The sequence below is a fragment of the Pteropus alecto genome, unplaced genomic scaffold (genome assembly GCF_000325575.1).
Source record: "Pteropus alecto unplaced genomic scaffold, ASM32557v1 scaffold86, whole genome shotgun sequence".
Lineage (NCBI taxonomy): Eukaryota > Metazoa > Chordata > Mammalia > Chiroptera > Pteropodidae > Pteropus > Pteropus alecto.
This window is the reverse complement of record NW_006442109.1, coordinates 12,095,871-12,113,563: the sequence shown is the minus strand read 5'-3', so window position 1 is coordinate 12,113,563 and position 17,693 is coordinate 12,095,871. Positions and strand designations below refer to the sequence as shown.

The following is a 17,693-nucleotide window of genomic DNA, read 5'->3' as shown; positions in this document are numbered from 1 at the left end:
TCTCCTCTGTCCTTGCCTTTTACTTTCTTGGGAGACTGATGGAGGAAAAGTTCTAATCCAAGCGGGAAGGAATTGAAGAAAGTTTAGTTTTGGTGGGATTATCATTCCCGCTTTCCCTTTTTCCACTAGGATGAGAGTTGTTTTGTTAAAGGATTCTTTATCTCAAACTGGAAGAGGCATATGGTATAGGGTTTAGGCTGAAGATGAGCAATCTCTACCTGAAAAATTTGGGAGAGATTATTCTGGGGCATTTGAGAGAAGCTGAGATAGATGTGCTTTTTCAGTAAATATGATTTCCCCATACATTTTATTTTGTAACATATTAGGGGCACATAAGAGGATATGCAGAGTGGCACTGATTACTGTACAATCAAGGTGCCCGTGGAGTCCCTAGTGGCCCAGAACACAGTGTGGGTGCTTTTCCACTTATATTCCTACTTATGGTTTATTGGTCATTTGAGCCCATAGAATATACATGGGTAAACGTAAAGTCAATGTGCCTACTTGTATGCAGTGCTGTCCTAACCAATGTAGGTTATGTTTAAACCGCCAAATGGTTATCTCAGTAGATATGGGTTGGTCATACCAATTGTAACTTCAGTTTTCTGGATGATTAGCATGGGTCTGTCATGGTAGGAACACTTACCATGCCAGAAGAGGGGTTTCATTGCAGCTTTTGAAGGGTTTGATTGAGGCCCTGTCTGACAATGGCAATAGGCCATTTTGTGCAGCTGGAAATGAGAAGAGACTCATTACCATGGACTGGAATGTTCTGGAAACAACAGAGAGTGTTTCCAGCCTTGGGTGAATTACTGCCCTATTCTGGTCTGTTCACATCTGCAAGTATAAACGATATGTGGGTGTTTGATCTAAATGAGCACTGTTGGCCTAAGTACAAATACTCTGTCCCTTAATAGTATCTTTAGTTGCCAAAATTATGACTATTTCAGAATTGCTGTTACTAAAGCAATTTTGATTGTGCAAGGAGTGGAAGGAGGGTCTTTGATGAAATGAACTCTTTTACACGGCCCGCTTTCCCTCAGATCTTTAACAGAGTAACTCAGCAGTTTCAACCATTACTTCCCGCCAACGCTTTGTAACTCAAATGACCATGTCTTTCTGTTGGCGGTGCTCCAGAGGCTGCCGTGTCCTCTTGTACATTCTCACTCAGTGGGGAGGAGGTTGGAGGGCTGTTTCTCCAGGCTCTCCTCTCTCATAAAAGGTAATTGAAGGTCATTACACTATGAAAGCTCACGATGATTTTCAGTGGAGACAAAGACAGAATAGGCAAGCCCCATACCCAGTTCCTCGATGGACATTTTATCACTGTTTAAAAATAAACCATTCCTGTGGGCAGTTTGGAGGAGTTGCCCTCTTTCATGCTTACCCATTAAAAGGTTCCAGAATTGAAAACTGAGAGTTCTACTAATTATGAAGAAATGAGTTAATGTATCCTTGAAATTTAAACTCATTGGAGTTATCTAGCAGAAACATTGTACTAACTTACCATGAATATGTTGTCTTGCATTAACTCAAATTTCTTTAAGAAAAAAATCTCCCCCTTCTGTAGATACTGTTCTTCTTCAAAAATGAAAACCAGAGATTCTCCTCTCTGAAAGCTAACCTGAGACACCCACCCCCTTCTTCAATGTGTGTTTCTAGCAGGAAATCTGAAGTCATGGATACTCTGATTTAAATTCCTCTCAAGAATCTGAGTAAATGAGTGATCGTGACCAGAATCCTGTATACGGAGAGGAAGTTCATAGTCTGCACTTTATGATGAATTTCTCTTGTTCTGTAACACTAGCTTGCTTTCTAAGTTGTGTTCTCCTTCTTCAGACAGTCAAGGGGATGTTGGACAATCCTAATGAACCTGTTAGTGACCTCTCTTACTTTGACTGCATTGAGAGTGTGATGGAAAACTCCAAGGTAAGCCTGTCTATGCTCTTCACGTCACTCCTCAGTGTGGGGAAAAATTGAGATGTGCTTTGTGGGCATCCGCCACTCTGTATAGCTGCATGTATTATAAAGCCTTGTGGTGGATCCCTCTGCTCAGGTGCTGTTCAAACTTGACCATGCATCAGAATCACCTCGGGGACTTGTTAAGCACAGATCGATGAGCCCCACCCCTGAGTTTCTGATTCAGTAGATCTGAGGGGGGATTGAGATTGTGTATTTTTGACAAGTTCCTAGGTCCTGCCCATGTGGTCCAGGAGCCACACTTTGAGAACCACTGCTTATGCCGTATCATGGATGGCTCCAATTATGTATTTTGTGAATCAACTTATATATTTTCTTCACTTGGGATTGAACTGCTGGGGAAAGCCTTTCAGTGACCTTGGCTTATATGAGACTCTCTTGTGTCTTCTCTTTACCATCATCCATGGCGTGCATTCTCAAAGGGAGTGAAAAATTGTTGGGTAGGGGGGTGGAAAAATCTAAGATAATATAATGGTTTGTGCCCTCCCATCTTAAGCTTACTTAACAAAATCTGATTTCTTAGTATTGAATTTCAAATGAGTGGCAATTACTGGGAAAATATTATAAAAATATTTTTTAGTGGAGCAGTAATAAATTTTTAGAAGGTTGAGAAATACTGACCTATGATGATGATATCAGTGTTTTTGAGAATGCCTCAAAATCAGGTTAAAATGAAATGCAAGTGAGATGAATGGATATTGAGCAGTTGCAGTCTGGCTGTGTACTTGGAATGCACGTGTATTTTTGTTTATGTCACTTTACACTAGCTTTAAGGTGACATCTGTGTTGGTGATGTCAGGAGGGCCCATTTTGCACTGGGTAAAGACTAGAGTTTGCTCTGTCCATCATCCTTTATGAATTATCTGAGGGGAGAATGCATACATTTTACCTACTTATAGCCAAAGAAGGATGCAGGATTAGGGAGAGGAAAATACTACACGTAAAAATACCCTCTAACTTCTTTGCTCTGCAGGTCCTCATGTAAGCTAGATTACTTGGTATATCCAAGCAATTGTAGGAATTTTTCCCCCCGTCCAAGATAGCCTATTGCCAGCTGAAGAACTCTGCTTTGGGTTCTAGACTTAGCAATCCCATATTCTCTTCGAAGGGTTGTGGTGAACAGCCTTCAGTTCTGCCATCTGTGACCCTAGGAGGTGGAAACCTGCCCTCGTGGGGCTTTATGAGACCCATAGAAGACAGAATAGATAAGGGGCTGGCACCTCGCCTCTGCTCACGACTTTCCCTGTGAACTTGCACAGAGCGCTTGACCTCTCAGTTGGATTTTGAATACTAAAATTCCTTTTAGCTGTTATTTTAAAGACCTCTGAAGAAAGAATATACCAATTTTCAAAATAAAGGGAACTACTTACAAAAGTTGGGAAATATCTTTTTAGTGTTTAGATTATCTATTTATATATATGAATGTGTGTATGCACACCCACACACTTAAAGACATTTAAATTTTGCTGTCAGTAAGTAAAGGAATAATACCAAGAGGAATGTATCTTCTGCTTTCTGGATATGACTTCATCTACCATGACTAAGTGAATGTGTCCAGTTTTTTTTTTTATTTTGGGAACTAACAGTTCTCAGTTGAGACCATTCACCCATGGGATGCCCTGTATGGATTATACTTTACTGATCTGAGTATATTAACTGTATATCCTTGAAATATAGAAAAACTATAAACCTTTCACTCCTTTTGAGTGAATGGAATTATGAATTATCTGAGGGGAGAATGCATACATTTCACTCCTTTTGAGTGAAAGGTTTATAGTTTTATTATTCATTTCTGTTTATGAAACAGAAATAATATAACTCTTTGAATCTCTTCTTAATGCAAATAAAGGAAAATAATGGCAAATATTGTAAATTAAGTGGCCTTGAATGTTAAATTGTAAATGCAGCCCCTTTGCCCCATGGTTTGAAGGAATGTTGGTCAGAGAATATTGCTGATTGGTTGTTTTGCAGGTTCTGGGTGAGTCGATGGCAGGGATTTCTCAGAATGCCAAGACCGGGGACCTTCCTGCCTTTGGGGAGTGTGTGGGAATTGCATCCAAGGCTCTCTGTGGGCTGACAGAGGCGGCAGCTCAGGTAAGGGATTGGTTAGTCCCCTTGCCTTGTGATATAGCCTGTGTCCTGTGCCAGATTGTGGGTACTAAGAGTACCAGACCCCTATGGGAGGCCTGGGGAAGCTCCAGCTTCAGCTCCTTATTCAACTACTACCACAGAAACCATGAAAAAGGCAGCGGCTCCTGTGCTGGCTGGGGCATTTAGACAAAACATCAGCCAGTTACCCACCAGGAGCAGGGCAGCCTGAGAAGGACAATGAGACACTGAACACTGCAGACCCAGCATAAGGATTCAAAGGCCAGTTTGCTTTTTTTCTTAGGTCCTTGTTACAGATGAGTTTTGTGGGGGCAGGGGAATAGGCATTACATAATTCAAATTCCCTCTGAGGTTTTAGAATTGCAAAAATCTTAGTCAAGGTCTTTTTAGCATCAGAAGGAGAAAAATATGAGATGCCATCATGCAGAAACATGATCGGACGTGTCCCTTGCTCTTCTTCAACTGTCCTGTGTATTTCCAATAATTATTGGGCTCATGTGACTGAAGCCTCAAAAATGTCAACATTTACCTTAAAGGATTTATCATTTGAAAATTAATTTGAGCCTAGAAGATTTTATTAAACCAAAGAAAAACACCCCCAGTTTGGGAGATGACGTTATCTACCCTCATCCTACCCCCCAGATCTCAGGGGAAATGAATTAAGGTTAAAATTCCTACTCACAGATTCATTTTCTCCCTGTTATTTGGCTAACATATCCAGGGGTGTTAAAGAGAAGACCTCTTGTAGACTGTCGTCCTCTTAGAGACCAAGTACTGCATTTTTTTTTTCCTGAGCCATCTTAGTCATTCCTCTTACTTATTATTGGAAATATTGATCTAACCAATAAGGATATGTTAGTCTATGAGATGAGAGATGCTCACAGGGCATGCTCCAGGGCTGGCTGACCCAGCAGCTCCATGCCATCAGTCAGCATCCACTTTTTTCTGCCTCGCCCATCCGCCAACCAGAGAGTCAGCTTCATGCTGAGACTGGTTCCCTCATAGTCATAAAATGTCCACCAGAAGCAATCAAGGGGGCATCTGTCCTTGTTCCTGCCCCACAGAAGAGCTTCTTGAGGCTTTCTTAAGAACAAGGAGACTTCATTCCCAGAGGCCTGCAGCATATTGTCCCTGGCCTGAGCTGGCATTCACAGTCCATCCCTTAACCCTTATTGATGAGATTACTCTGACCAGCTTGCACTAAGAGCCCCTAAGCATGGCTGCTGCATGTATCATTTTCCCCCATGGGCTCATCTAGGATCACAGAGCTTGAGCTGTGGTTTTCCTCCTCCCTTTCCAGGCTGCATACCTCGTCGGCATCTCTGATCCAAACAGCCAGGCAGGCCACCAAGGCCTTGTGGATCCCATCCAGTTTGCCAGGGCTAACCAGGCTATACAGATGGCATGCCAGAACTTGGTGGACCCTGACAGCAGCCCATCACAGGTAACCACGGGGCGAGGATATGAGATCTGCGAGTCCTTAAGCTCTTGTAAGTGGGTTATGGAAGAGTGGGAGAAATTAGTAAAGAATACTATTTTTACAGAGCTTACAAGGCCAGCTAAATATGCAGCATTGTAGATAATGACTTGGGGTGGAGGCGATATTACAAAATGTGGTGAAAGTGGAAATATGTAGGTGCTTTGAAATGAGATGCTGAAAGGCTGTAGGAGTAAAGTAATCACCATGAGATTCATCAAGAGTTTCATGATTCCATTCAGTTCAGGGGACATACGTGGAGGGCTTGTTCTGTGCTCAGTACTAAGGGTCACCATGAGTGTGACCTGATTTCCTGCACCCTTGGCTCTTAGTCTGTTGGAAGTTTGGAAGATACAATGATTGGGCTATGATGACAATACCAGGGATGCACAGAGGAAGGTGTGATGAAGTTTCTGAAGGTCACTTGACAGAGATGGGTCCAGCCAGGCCTCAAAACTGATTCATAATCAGCAGTGTATAAAGGAGCCACAGATATTTTAGGACTAGACAGTATGTGATATTTCATGACACTTCTAATACTCGAGTGGCATGGAGTCCCATTCACTTATTAAAGCAATGTGTGTTGAAAGGAATAAGAACTGGCCTACATGGGTTAGAAGAGGCAGCCTGTGAGTGGTACATCTGTTGTAAATTCTAGGACTGGCATTCTTGAGGCAGGAGAAGGACTCAAGTAAAGGAGACAGTACAAGGATGATCTGGACCTAAAGCAGACCTTAGGTCTCTCTTGTAAGGTGTCAGTGCACTTGAGATTCCTTACCTGTCCAAGTTAAGGCCATTGGGATTTTACCAGCCTTAGCAAAGTAGATCTGGTGGATTCAGGAGAGCTGTTTGGTGTGTGGGGTAGAGCTTAGAAGATTCTTGAGCCAGACTCCTTAATAAGATGCCTATAGCCCACTATGGATGAGGCAGGAACGGTCACACTTTGATGTTTATTTCACTCATCTAGACCTGGACTCTCCATTGTGGTAGCCACTACCTGCATGTGGCTATTAAGCACTTGAAATGTAGCTCATCCAAATTGCAATAGGCTGTAAGCGTAAAATACATACTAGATTTTGAAGACTTTCCATGATAAGAAAAAAATGTAAAACATCTCATTAATAACATTATTAAATTGATTACATAGTGAAATGAAATATTTTGGATATATCAAGTTTAATAAAATATATTATTTAAATTAATTTCTCTTGTTTCTGTACTTATTTTAATGTGGCTGCTAGGAAATGACATGTGGCTCACACTGTATTTCTGTTGGGCAGTGCTGGCCTACACCCTGGACCAAATACTTCCTTACCGGGGGTTGCAAAGGATAACTGACTGCATCTCCTTTAAGACTGTCTGGAGCCCAGCCCACTTCCACCATTACATCAGCACCTCCTTTCCTTTCCTTTGTTTATTCTCTCTTGCTTACTAATTCTTGCCCTCTCCTTTCTTGGAGAGACTTCAGGGGTAGCAGAGCTAGACGCATGTTGTAATTACATGGGCCCTGAACATGTGAGTTGAAGAGGAATCCAGGGCTGGGGACCAGGGTGGACTCCTCTAAGCTGGAATCCTCTGCACTGAAGTGTGGGGTGCCCCCAACCCAGCTCCATGCCTTATAGGTTTTGTCAGCCGCCACGATTGTCGCTAAGCATACCTCGGCCTTGTGCAATGCCTGCCGCATCGCCTCATCCAAGACGGCTAACCCCGTGGCCAAGAGGCACTTTGTCCAGTCAGCCAAGGAAGTCGCCAACAGCACGGCCAACCTGGTGAAGACCATCAAGGTAGGTGTCTGACCTGAGGCCTTGGTAACCCCTGTTAATACCTATCGCAGAGGGGAAAGGATAGAATTTAAGCGCTGCTCTCTTAAGACTTATGTCTAGTGAAGTTTAACTTCTAATTAGGTCTCATGACTAAAGTCACTGAGAAGGAGCCTTTTACCAATGGAGATATTTATCATGAAAAACTAACAGCCTTAGTCTCTACTAACCTTCTAGATAGTGAGAGGGACTCCCCAAATTCTGTCTGTGAGAACCTTAGGGGCAGAAATCTGTTTGGAAGGGGTTAAGTAAGGGGCATCTCTTGGTACTATGTTTGGGTAGCAAACACTCTGTTTACTTAAACTGTGTGCTTATGTGGGGTGGTTTTGAGGGGGCCTGTAGAGGGTTCTGTCTTTGTTGGTAGATATGGACCGAGAGAGAAGGTAGAGAGAGAGGGTAATGGGAAATTATGGAAAAATAACTTTAAAAAAATGAATTTAATCTATCTTATGATATCTATTCTGTCTATCTGATTTAAATGTTTAAAATGGAGCAACATTCCATGTTTATAACAAGTTCATCTTTGTGTGAAAGGCCATGGACAGGTTGGGGGGAGGCAGGGCCAAGGTGCCCTTGTGAGTAGGGAATTGCAATAGCTGGAATATAGCATTTGTAGGTAGGCAATAAGACCACAAACTCAGTCTGCCCTAAGCGAGACCAAGCAGGCAGGAGGCAGCAGACCATGTGGTAAAACAGCCCTGGCCTGGACAGCAGACCACAAGCAGAGTTCAGCACCCGCCTCCAATCCTCTAAAGCAGATTGTCATGGGAGGCCAGCTCCCAATTCTGTATAAACCTGGATGTGCAGCAGAGAGAGGCATCGGAGGGTTAACACTTTAAGGATTTTTACCTTCATTAAGGTCAAACAGTCTACTTTGTTGCTGGACAAGTCCTGGAGTAGTAAGAGGACTTTTCCCCATTCACTCTAGAGGATATGGCACTAGACATTTAATTTTCCTTTCACTACACAAAGCCGGTTTAATCTCATGGAGACATCAGTCAACAGTCTGAGCCAAGCAGAAGCAAAGAAGAACATGCAGCCCAGCAGCAGTTGGCAGCTTACGAGCGAGAGCCTGGGGCAGGTGCCTCGTCAGCAATTTCTTCACTGTTTAAACAGTTAAAAAAAAAAAAAATCTGCCTTTTTGAAAACAATATAGGTTGAAAATGAACAAATTAAAGCCAGTACTCAGGTGCTCCTTGGATCCTGGTGGCAGCTCACCTTAATTACCATCATAGGTCATGGTATTAGAAACTAATAAAGCTTAACATTTTAAAATGCTTAGCTTGTGCAAAACCTGATCCAAGTGTTTTGTGTATGTTACTCAGTCCACACAATCACCCTGTATTTGTCATCCCCATTTTACAGACAGGACATCTGAGGCACAAGTAGATTAAGTAACTTCCCCAAGGTGACCCAACCAGTATGAAAGCCCAGATCCCCTGCTCTTTCCACTGTCCGTCCTGCTCTCACCCCTGGCAATGCTGTTCAGATCTTCTGCACGGAGAGACTAATTTGTCTCACTAACTTGGGAGGAAATACTTTGAGGCACCTATAGTGTGTCTGTGCAAGTTTGGGGGAGGGGGAGATGGAAGGACAGCAAGAGAATTAAAAGTAGTGACATCATTGTTGGTTGCTCCTGTAATGAACTTATCTCAGTTAAACTCGGCCATTTTCTGATCGTTAAAAAAACAGGCTATAGTTAGATGGACCAAGGAAGAAAATAAGGAAAGAAGCTATTCTTTAGAAATTCCTGGAAACCTTTTTCTGCCTCCTCCTTGGTTTTAAAATCCTGACCTATCACTGTTAAGATCTCATCTTCTTTTCAGATCCTCCTCACAGTGTCAAACCCTCTGTAATTCCCTGCAGCAAATGAGCTCTTGTGATGGCCTAAAAGATATACTGGTGCAGAAACATCAGAGGAGGGATGAAGGGTGATTGTAATGTGGAGAAGATGAAGGCCTAGTCTCCAGGGAGCACCCTGGGAATCAGTAGCAATGTGCAATGCATGATAAACTGAAATGAACCTGTTGCCCTCATCTTTACGAAATGTGCTTGTTTTTCAGCTCCCCTTGGGTGGCAGGGTTTGCCAGAGGGGGATGAGCTTTGTTTTTTTAATTTCCTATTAGGGAAGTGGTAAAGATCATTTCACTGTAGCACTCTGTACTAAATACTGAATAGATTTCCTGTTCTAGGAATGGTTAAGAATCCTGTCAAATAGCAAAACAAATGAATATTTAATTCCCTAAATACTTACGAGAGCTGCTGTCATAGCTGCATTTTGCTCTAAATTTAACGCTTCTTAGTACTCTTTTTTTCTTTCAATCATGAGGATGTGCCTGAATCCTAGCTGCCACACCCTTGCAGTCACAAAAAAAGAGAAGTCAGCAGAGGAGCATTTGGGAGAGCAGTTACATGGCAGTGGGTTATCAGCACCCATATAGAATATGTGCCGCCAAGAATCTTAAATCTCTGCTGATTGGCATTCTTTAAAATGCCAAAGCAAGGCTTAGCAAAAATAAATATCTGCACCAGACTCCCTGCCAGGGCGATAGTTAGAAGCACACAGACCCCTACCCATGATTGCCATCTTTCTACTGGTTACCGCATAATGTTGCCTGCTTTTCTCTCTCCAGTCATCTCGTTACCTAGTCTCCAGTCAGATGTGCGGAATGGAATGCTATTTTAAATGTGCAGTCGCTCAGGTTTGGGTGCCAAGTAGAAATTGTGCAACAACAGCTTTTGTTTTTCCGAGAAGTTGGAGCACAGCCTTGCCTCTGGCACTGGAGTTGAAGCTCAGGGTTTTGCAATTAAGCATTTTAGGTACCAAAGACACCAGATCCAGCTCTCATTAACCAATCTGACTTAGCTCTAAGTATGTTTTCTTGACCATCTTGCTGTTTGGATTGGCAAAGTAGGTTTCTTCAGAAGAAAAAAGAAGGAAAAAAAAAACCCTTAGAATTCTCTTACTCCTTATTTTCATTGCCTTTGTCTAAGGTCAGTAGGCGAGAAGGGAGCCTGGGGTCTTGAGTTCTAGTTTGAGGCATGACCTTGGCATAGTGTGTCACTTTCTAGGTGTCAGTTTTATCATCTGGAACATTGGGGACCTGGGATTAAGTGATCCTTAAAGTCCCTCTAACTCCCAAAAGTCATGAATTTTTGATGCTGGTACACATGGAGAAATTGTTTCTCCCAGCTCCCTGTGAGATTCTGCTAAGTGAGAATGTTCAGGAGAGCTGGCCCAGGGGTTGAGAGGGCCCTGTCCCTATAGGGCCTGGGTGTTTGGCTAAGTGAATTTACCCTTTCGTCGTTTTGGCTGGTGTACTGACATTCTGTGACATGGAATGTCTACATGAAAACTGCCATGGCTGCTTAAAATTTCTCCAGTTGGGCACATTTGAGTATTCAGTGTACTAGGGTGCCTCAGCCGTCTTCGAAGTGAAAGCAGCATTCAGAAGTGAAATAGTATCTGCGTAAGTCATCCTTTCTGATGCTAAGTGCTTTCTTGGGAGGAAACAGCTTTTTCTTTTAGAATAAAAAAAAAAAGTGGGTGATGTAGCTTGGTGTTCTATTCCACATTATTCAGTGTCCTGTCCTATAAATAGTAACGGGCCACATGACATGTGATCTTAGGACCCATGCTCAAAAAAAAAATTTGTCTTATTGATGCAGTTTATGAAACTGCACAATTAGGAAAACCATTCCTTAGGATTTCCCTCAGGTAATCATCTTTTCATTTTGAATAAGTTCAACTAAGGGTTGGTGGCTCGATCGGGTGCCTGCTTGAGAGGGTTGTCGGCTGAGAGGGTTGTAGAAGGTAGAAAAGGGAATGGGAAGAGTGTGGAGAGGTGAGAAGCAGGAGGGTGAGCGGCACCTGGGAAGACTTGGCATCTTCCATTGAGCTAGAAGCCATGTCATCCCAGCCAAAGGGGTATGATGGGCCACTGGAGGTGCTGGGACCGGATCCTTTGAAGCCAGAGTCCACTCCTGCCATGTGCCTGCTTTGCTGGTTTGCCTGTGCAGGGGCCACTCCTGTTATGTGACACTCACCCTGCCTCCCATTGTATTCCTGGATTGCTCTGAAGCCTGGTAAGGCCTGACCTCAAGGAGTCTATAACATTAATAGTGCAACAAGATTAGAGTGCCAACTCACTTGTATGTTGGCAGTGCCCTGCACAGTGGAGGTAACAGGTGCCAAATCAACGTTTATGGAGTAATGAGCGGCAGTTAGAACTGAAGCTGTATATGTGAGCAAGAAGGAGCAGCGTGTAAGGTTTCCATTGGTCCTGAAGAATGGCAGAATCAGAGAGGTTAAGGTAGAGATCAGTGCCTAACTGGTAGGGAAGGGCAGAAGCCAAGGCCAGCCATACATGCATGATATTAGCCAAGAAGGTCAAATAGCCAGGCTCATGGGAATTCCTCTGAAAATGTTAGCTTAGCAGATATGTGATTATTGTCCCAAGCTGCCAAGGCTTGATTGGAATGTAGTCGTTACTCAGAAATAGCCTTTAAAGCAATTGTGCCTGCCTACTCTTGCCTTAATGAAAAATGGAAATGCTACCATCTCAGATCTGGTTGTTGCATAATGCTGGTTCCTCTAGCATTTCGTTCACTAATTGTCTAAATTGGTGTTTATATATTGCTCATAATGGTTAAATTAAAAGTTTAATTGGTTGTTTAACAAGGAAATTTATGTTCTTCTACAAATATAACTGCCTTCTCAAATATAGTATTTTGTTGGGACACAGGGGAGCTATCCCTGGGTAACAGGCTATTGGTCCAACAGTCTTGTTCTTGGGGAGGTGGAATCTTGGTCAGGGAACCTCGAATCCAAGTGTTAAACCTTTGTGAGGCAGCCTGGCATGGATCACAGGTTGCATTCCTGGATTCTCATCCATCCCGGCCATTAATCAGCAGTGTAACTGACCATTCAATGCCATTGTGTTACCTGCTGCTAATTTAAAAAAAGAAAAAAGCTATTGAAAAATAAGACACATAGACAAAAAACACGTATCAGATGTGTAGAGCTCAGTGAGTTTTCTCAAGCTGCACACACCTACATAACCATAGCCAGATCAAGAAAAGAAACATAGCCAGCCCCAGAAAGCCTCTTGGTGCTTCTCCAGTCATACATAGTCCAAAGGTGACCTGACTGCTAACACTCTAAATTAGCTTCACCTGTTTTTGGTACCCTTTTTTGTCAAGCCTCTTTAACTGAATATTATGCTTGTGAGATTTGTCCATATTGTCAGAAGTAGTTCTAGTCTATTCCTTCCCATTGGATTCCATTTTGTTCATTTCAAAATAGTGGGTATGCAAGCCCTACCTCTGTCAGTCATTCAGGGACATCCAGGTAAAACTTAGAAAAAGTTGAAAGTGCTATACAATGTAAAGTATTTTTATAGTTTGGGAGGGAATAGACTTAGTTGGAGTGAAAAGTGAGGGGAAGAACACAAGGGTTATGGTGTCAAAAGTGGGGAAGAAAGTGGATCAGCTACAAGGTTTGGCAACGTGGCGCATAGGGAGCGAGGAGCAGAGCTGTTTGAATCCGTGTTTCTGCCTCACGTGAGTGGGAAGTTGATGGTCTGTGAGGTCAGCTGTCCTGTGAGCCACACATTGTTTTATTTCTTGTAGTTGTTAACTGAGCCCCTATGCTTAATAGCAGAGATCTCTTTAGTCAATTCATATTTATTATTTATGAATTTGCCAAACATTTTGTATTCCCACTAAACCACCTTCTTTTCCTGGGAGGCAACTACCGTGGTCTAGGAGTCATTTGTGCTTCTCAGTGGCGTGAAGTCTCCATGTTTCTTCCCATCAGGCCCTGGATGGGGATTTCTCTGAAGACAACCGCAATAAGTGTCGCATTGCCACTGCACCCTTGATTGAAGCCGTGGAGAACCTGACAGCATTTGCATCTAACCCTGAATTTGTCAGTGTTCCTGCCCAAATCAGCTCCGAGGTAAGGAGTCTTTGCAGCAAAGGTAATGTTGGCATCTTTGGCTAGCTTTATGCAGCACTGAATGAGCACAAAGAGTAAAGAACTCCAAAAGCTTTCTCTGTCAATATGTAGGGCCTTGTTCTCAATGATGGTACATGCACAGAGTTAATGAAACTCAATGTCTGCACATCTCTTAAGAAGTATGCCTTAGCTTTATATGATGAGAACAATCTCTATACATAGATTTGCGGTTGATTCTTGATATGTGTCATACTCAAAAATGATATTTAAGAACATGGACCCATGTCCTCACCATCCAGGCCCTAAGTGCGCCAACCTCCATGGTTCCCTATTCGCTGCATTTCCTGTGGACAGAGGTAGTGGCTTGGTAAAGAACAGGACCTTCCATGGCCTGACTCATTCACTCTGTACACCGTGCCTTTGACCCTTCTGCTGTTTGGTCCCAGGGATCCCAGGCACAGGAACCAATCCTGATCTCGGCCAAGACCATGCTGGAGAGCTCATCGTACCTCATCCGCACTGCACGCTCGCTGGCCATCAACCCCAAAGACCCACCCACCTGGTCTGTGCTGGCCGGACATTCTCACACTGTGTCCGACTCCATCAAGAGTCTTATCACATCTATCAGGTTAGTTTCTCCTCCAGAAATTGCTAGGGGCCTGTGTCTGAACAGGGAAGGAAGGGAATAAGTCCATCAGGAATTGTATTTAATAGCAATGCGTTTGATCATTCTCATCTTTTTCTTTTATCTCTTTGGGATCAGTGGTAGCACTGGTCATAATAATAGCTAATTTAAGCACTTACTGTGTGTCAGATGCTGTTCCAAGTATTTTACCTATATTATCTCATTGGATTATAACAGCAGCTTTGTCGGGTAGATACTGTCAATGTCTCCCTCTAATCGATGAGAGAATTGAAGCAGAAAGGATTTAGGGAAATTCCCAAGGTCCTCCCCGGGCCTGATTGCTCTAGTCTTAGTCTTTATAACCATTGTAACTAGGAGCTTAGGCAGAGCACCACTATTTATTTAGCAGGATTTGGGGTTACCTTATTTTGCTAATAAGACAAAAAAATATTCAAGGTCCCACAGTAATTCTGGGCATCTATGACTCCCTTGGTGATAGTAAGGGCCTGAAACAATATCTCCTAAGTAGATAAAACATTTTGAAGTTGACCAAAGTTAATAACCAACAGCATGGAATGTATCCCTTTTCTTAGATACTTTGTTTTTCTATTTTGAAACTCAGGACCACAGTTAATTTCCTTAATACCTTGCAAAGAAAAATTGGCTAAATATTTTAATGTCTACTGTAACCCAGGAGTTTGTGAATAGTATGCAATATAGAGAACATAACGTGGTTGCACTGGAAATAGCACCAACATTTTTTTTTTTTTAAATAAGGATTCTATGCTTAAGCCAGTGAGTAGATAATCCAAGTCTAAATTGTTTCATTTGCCATTTCCTGGCATCAGCCTGAGATAGAGGGCGGCACTAGATCCTTCTCACCAGAAATAAAAGTTAGCACAAGTGTTAAATTAAGAAATGTATGAGTTATACAGAGAGGCATTGCCAAGCAAGCATCAGGGATTGACTCCTTAAATAATGCAATCAAGTAGGGTAGAGAGTAGACAGAGTCTCATGGCCCTCCAATGCAGGAGTGGGTTGTGGAACTTGAGCCCCATGGAGCCTATGTTTAACTCCCTCTGTCCCTTCCAGGGACAAGGCCCCTGGACAGAGAGAGTGTGACTACTCCATCGATGGCATCAACCGGTGCATTCGGGACATCGAGCAGGCCTCGCTGGCAGCTGTCAGCCAGAGTTTGGCCACGAGGGATGACATCTCTGTGGAGGTAAGCTGAGACTCTGTGGCCAGCTCGGAAGCCTTTGAAAATGCTGCAGAATCTCAGCATCAGACTTTGGGGGATGAGAGAATAGAACCAACATGTTTTTGATGGTAGAGTTTTATCACTGAACCACCTTCCCCTGTGGAACTAACCTGGGAAGTTTTTGGAGAGAGAAAGGCAGATGCTGATTAGAGAATGGTGGTTTGGTGAAGGAACACACATGTACTGCTGGAGGTGGCAAGATTAAATGAGGCTGAAGCTTGAGGAAAAATTAATGTCAGATAATGTCACTAAGGTGGGTTTACCGTATTCTTTTTAACATATCAGTGGAGCAGACCTAAGCATGTTTGAATGTTTCTCTGTTGTCATTTTTCACCAATGCACTTTTTGACTAATGGGCACATTTAGCGTTAAACTCTATACATTTGGTCCATTTAGAGATAAAGATTTCCTTCCTAAGTTACTCATTATCTAGTATTTGGAGACCTTTAGAATTCTGTTATTAATTCAGAGTCACTTTGCCGTTTCTTGCCAGTTTTTCCAAAGTTGAGGATAGAATTTTCCGACTTTGATCCTTTGAGTTTTTTCTGTAACCTGTCCAAAGGCCTCTGATTAATTCTTCTTTGTTGAAAGTGCCTGACACTCAGAAGGTGCTTAATAAATATGGATGGTCTCTTCACTGATGTTTCCCTTACTGCCGCTGAATTCATCAACAATGAACTTTGACCCCTGTCTCTAAGCAGTGGGCCCAGAGTTCGTATTGCTCATTTTTATTAATAGAGCTGTCTGTTTCACCTCAGCTTCACGCCACCCCGTGCCCATTTCCAGGAAAAGAAAGAAGGGATAAGCATTCTCATCTTGTGTGGAATGTTAGAATTATTGTTAACCTGGTATTAAAGTAGAATATGCATACAGAAAAGTGTGCATATCATAGTGTGAAGATGATGAATTTTCACCAACTAAGCACATTCTTCAACCAGCACCTTTTTCAAGAAACAAACATGACCAGCGACTTAGAAGGCCCCCATCATGCTCCCATCTCGTACCATCCCTCCCCAAGCATATCCTCTGTCTTAATGTCTTCCCTAGGAAGAAAATCCTCCCCTTTAACTGCATGTGCTTCCTGCTTACACCATATTTCATTTAACAAGCTGTCTGTAATAAGACAACATTGCTGGAATATTCTTGTGTTGTAAGTGGGAAGACAAGTATTAGCTAAATAAGACCCTCGGAAACTTGGAGGTTTCTATCCACCTGCCTCCATCTCTCTATTTGTCTCTTTTTCCCTTTTTTTCGCCAGGATTTTATTTTAAGTTTGCACGTTAGACTGCTCCTCTCGTTGACTAACATCTTCTCAAAGCTCCCAGCACATGTACAGCATTGTTTAGTGGGGAAGTAGCAAAGGCCTAAGTCTCATTTCTGATGACCTGATCTTTCTCACTTTGTCAGGAATCACGCCCATCCCGTGCTGCTGTGTGCAGACCTAAAATGTCCAGCATTGTGATGTATTAGATCCTGACTTTCTCAAGCGAAGCTCCTATGAAGATTCCTACAAAAGGATCTGATCTTTCCCACTACTAGCTAACAATCTCCATCTTTGAATTCCCCACCCCCTTACACTCCAGCATCATCTAGATACCTTGCCCTGTCTCTTCACAGCATGAGTGCAATTCTTTGGGATGGAGAGATTAAACTGTCTCTCAAACCTGAGAAGAAATGTCTTGAGGACGCCGTTTTCAATAACTGCATCCACATCTCCAATAACAAGGAACTGAGAGCCTGAGCTGATGAGCTCGATGAGCATCTCACCAGGCATTTTCACAGTGCGGTGTTGGGGAAATAGTCCTGATTTCAGAGAACTGATCTCATTTTTATGTCACCCTTCTCTCCCCTATCCCCTTAAAGAGTTCTTAGTTCTCAGGCCACAAGGACCTGAATGTTGCCTCAGACTCCATTAGCTCTCTCCTTTTGGACAAAGTTGCGTTCTCTTCTTGGAAAGCCGTCGCTGTTCCACATTTCCAGTAATTATGCTGAATAACCCAAGTAAAGATACGAATAGCATCATTGGGTACTGTGGTTGGTGGGAGTGAGAAGCCAGTAGGAATAGTGTTGTGTCACTCACTGCCTTGTGTTGCTCACAGGTGCAAGTGGGTCCTAGGGATGCTGAGAAGTCCTGGGAAAGGGCAGGGTGAAGTGGCAGCTTGATGGCACAGCTAGACAATTTGATGTCCATTTCTTGTGGCCTCCTTTGTCTTTCACATGGGCATTTCTAAATCAGTGCACCTTTGAGGGAACCATTGTGAGGTGAACTTGACAGCTCTCTCTCCTCATCAGGCCCTGCAGGAGCAGCTGACTTCAGTGGTCCAGGAAATCGGGCATCTCGTAGATCCAATCGCCACAGCAGCTCGGGGAGAAGCAGCTCAGCTGGGACATAAGGTAATATGCACCGAGGGGATCCTGCTGAGAGCACACGTGAGAGAGAGGTGGAGGGAGAGGTTTCTGTA

The 17,693-nt window shown here is 43.0% G+C and overlaps 1 protein-coding gene across 1 annotated transcript in view; it reads left to right on the top strand.

The window, feature by feature from the left end:
• Nucleotides 1–17,693, top strand: part of TLN2 (talin 2) — a 397,436-nt gene that overhangs the window by 300,385 nt on the left and 79,358 nt on the right. The window contains exons 35-42 of the mRNA XM_025038744.1: nucleotides 1,738–1,929; nucleotides 3,952–4,074; nucleotides 5,390–5,533; nucleotides 7,189–7,350; nucleotides 13,205–13,345; nucleotides 13,792–13,973; nucleotides 15,063–15,195; nucleotides 17,524–17,625. Of these exons, the coding sequence (XP_024894512.1) occupies nucleotides 1,738–1,929; nucleotides 3,952–4,074; nucleotides 5,390–5,533; nucleotides 7,189–7,350; nucleotides 13,205–13,345; nucleotides 13,792–13,973; nucleotides 15,063–15,195; nucleotides 17,524–17,625 (1,179 nt within the window). The remainder of the gene's footprint in view (nucleotides 1–1,737; nucleotides 1,930–3,951; nucleotides 4,075–5,389; nucleotides 5,534–7,188; nucleotides 7,351–13,204; nucleotides 13,346–13,791; nucleotides 13,974–15,062; nucleotides 15,196–17,523; nucleotides 17,626–17,693) is intronic.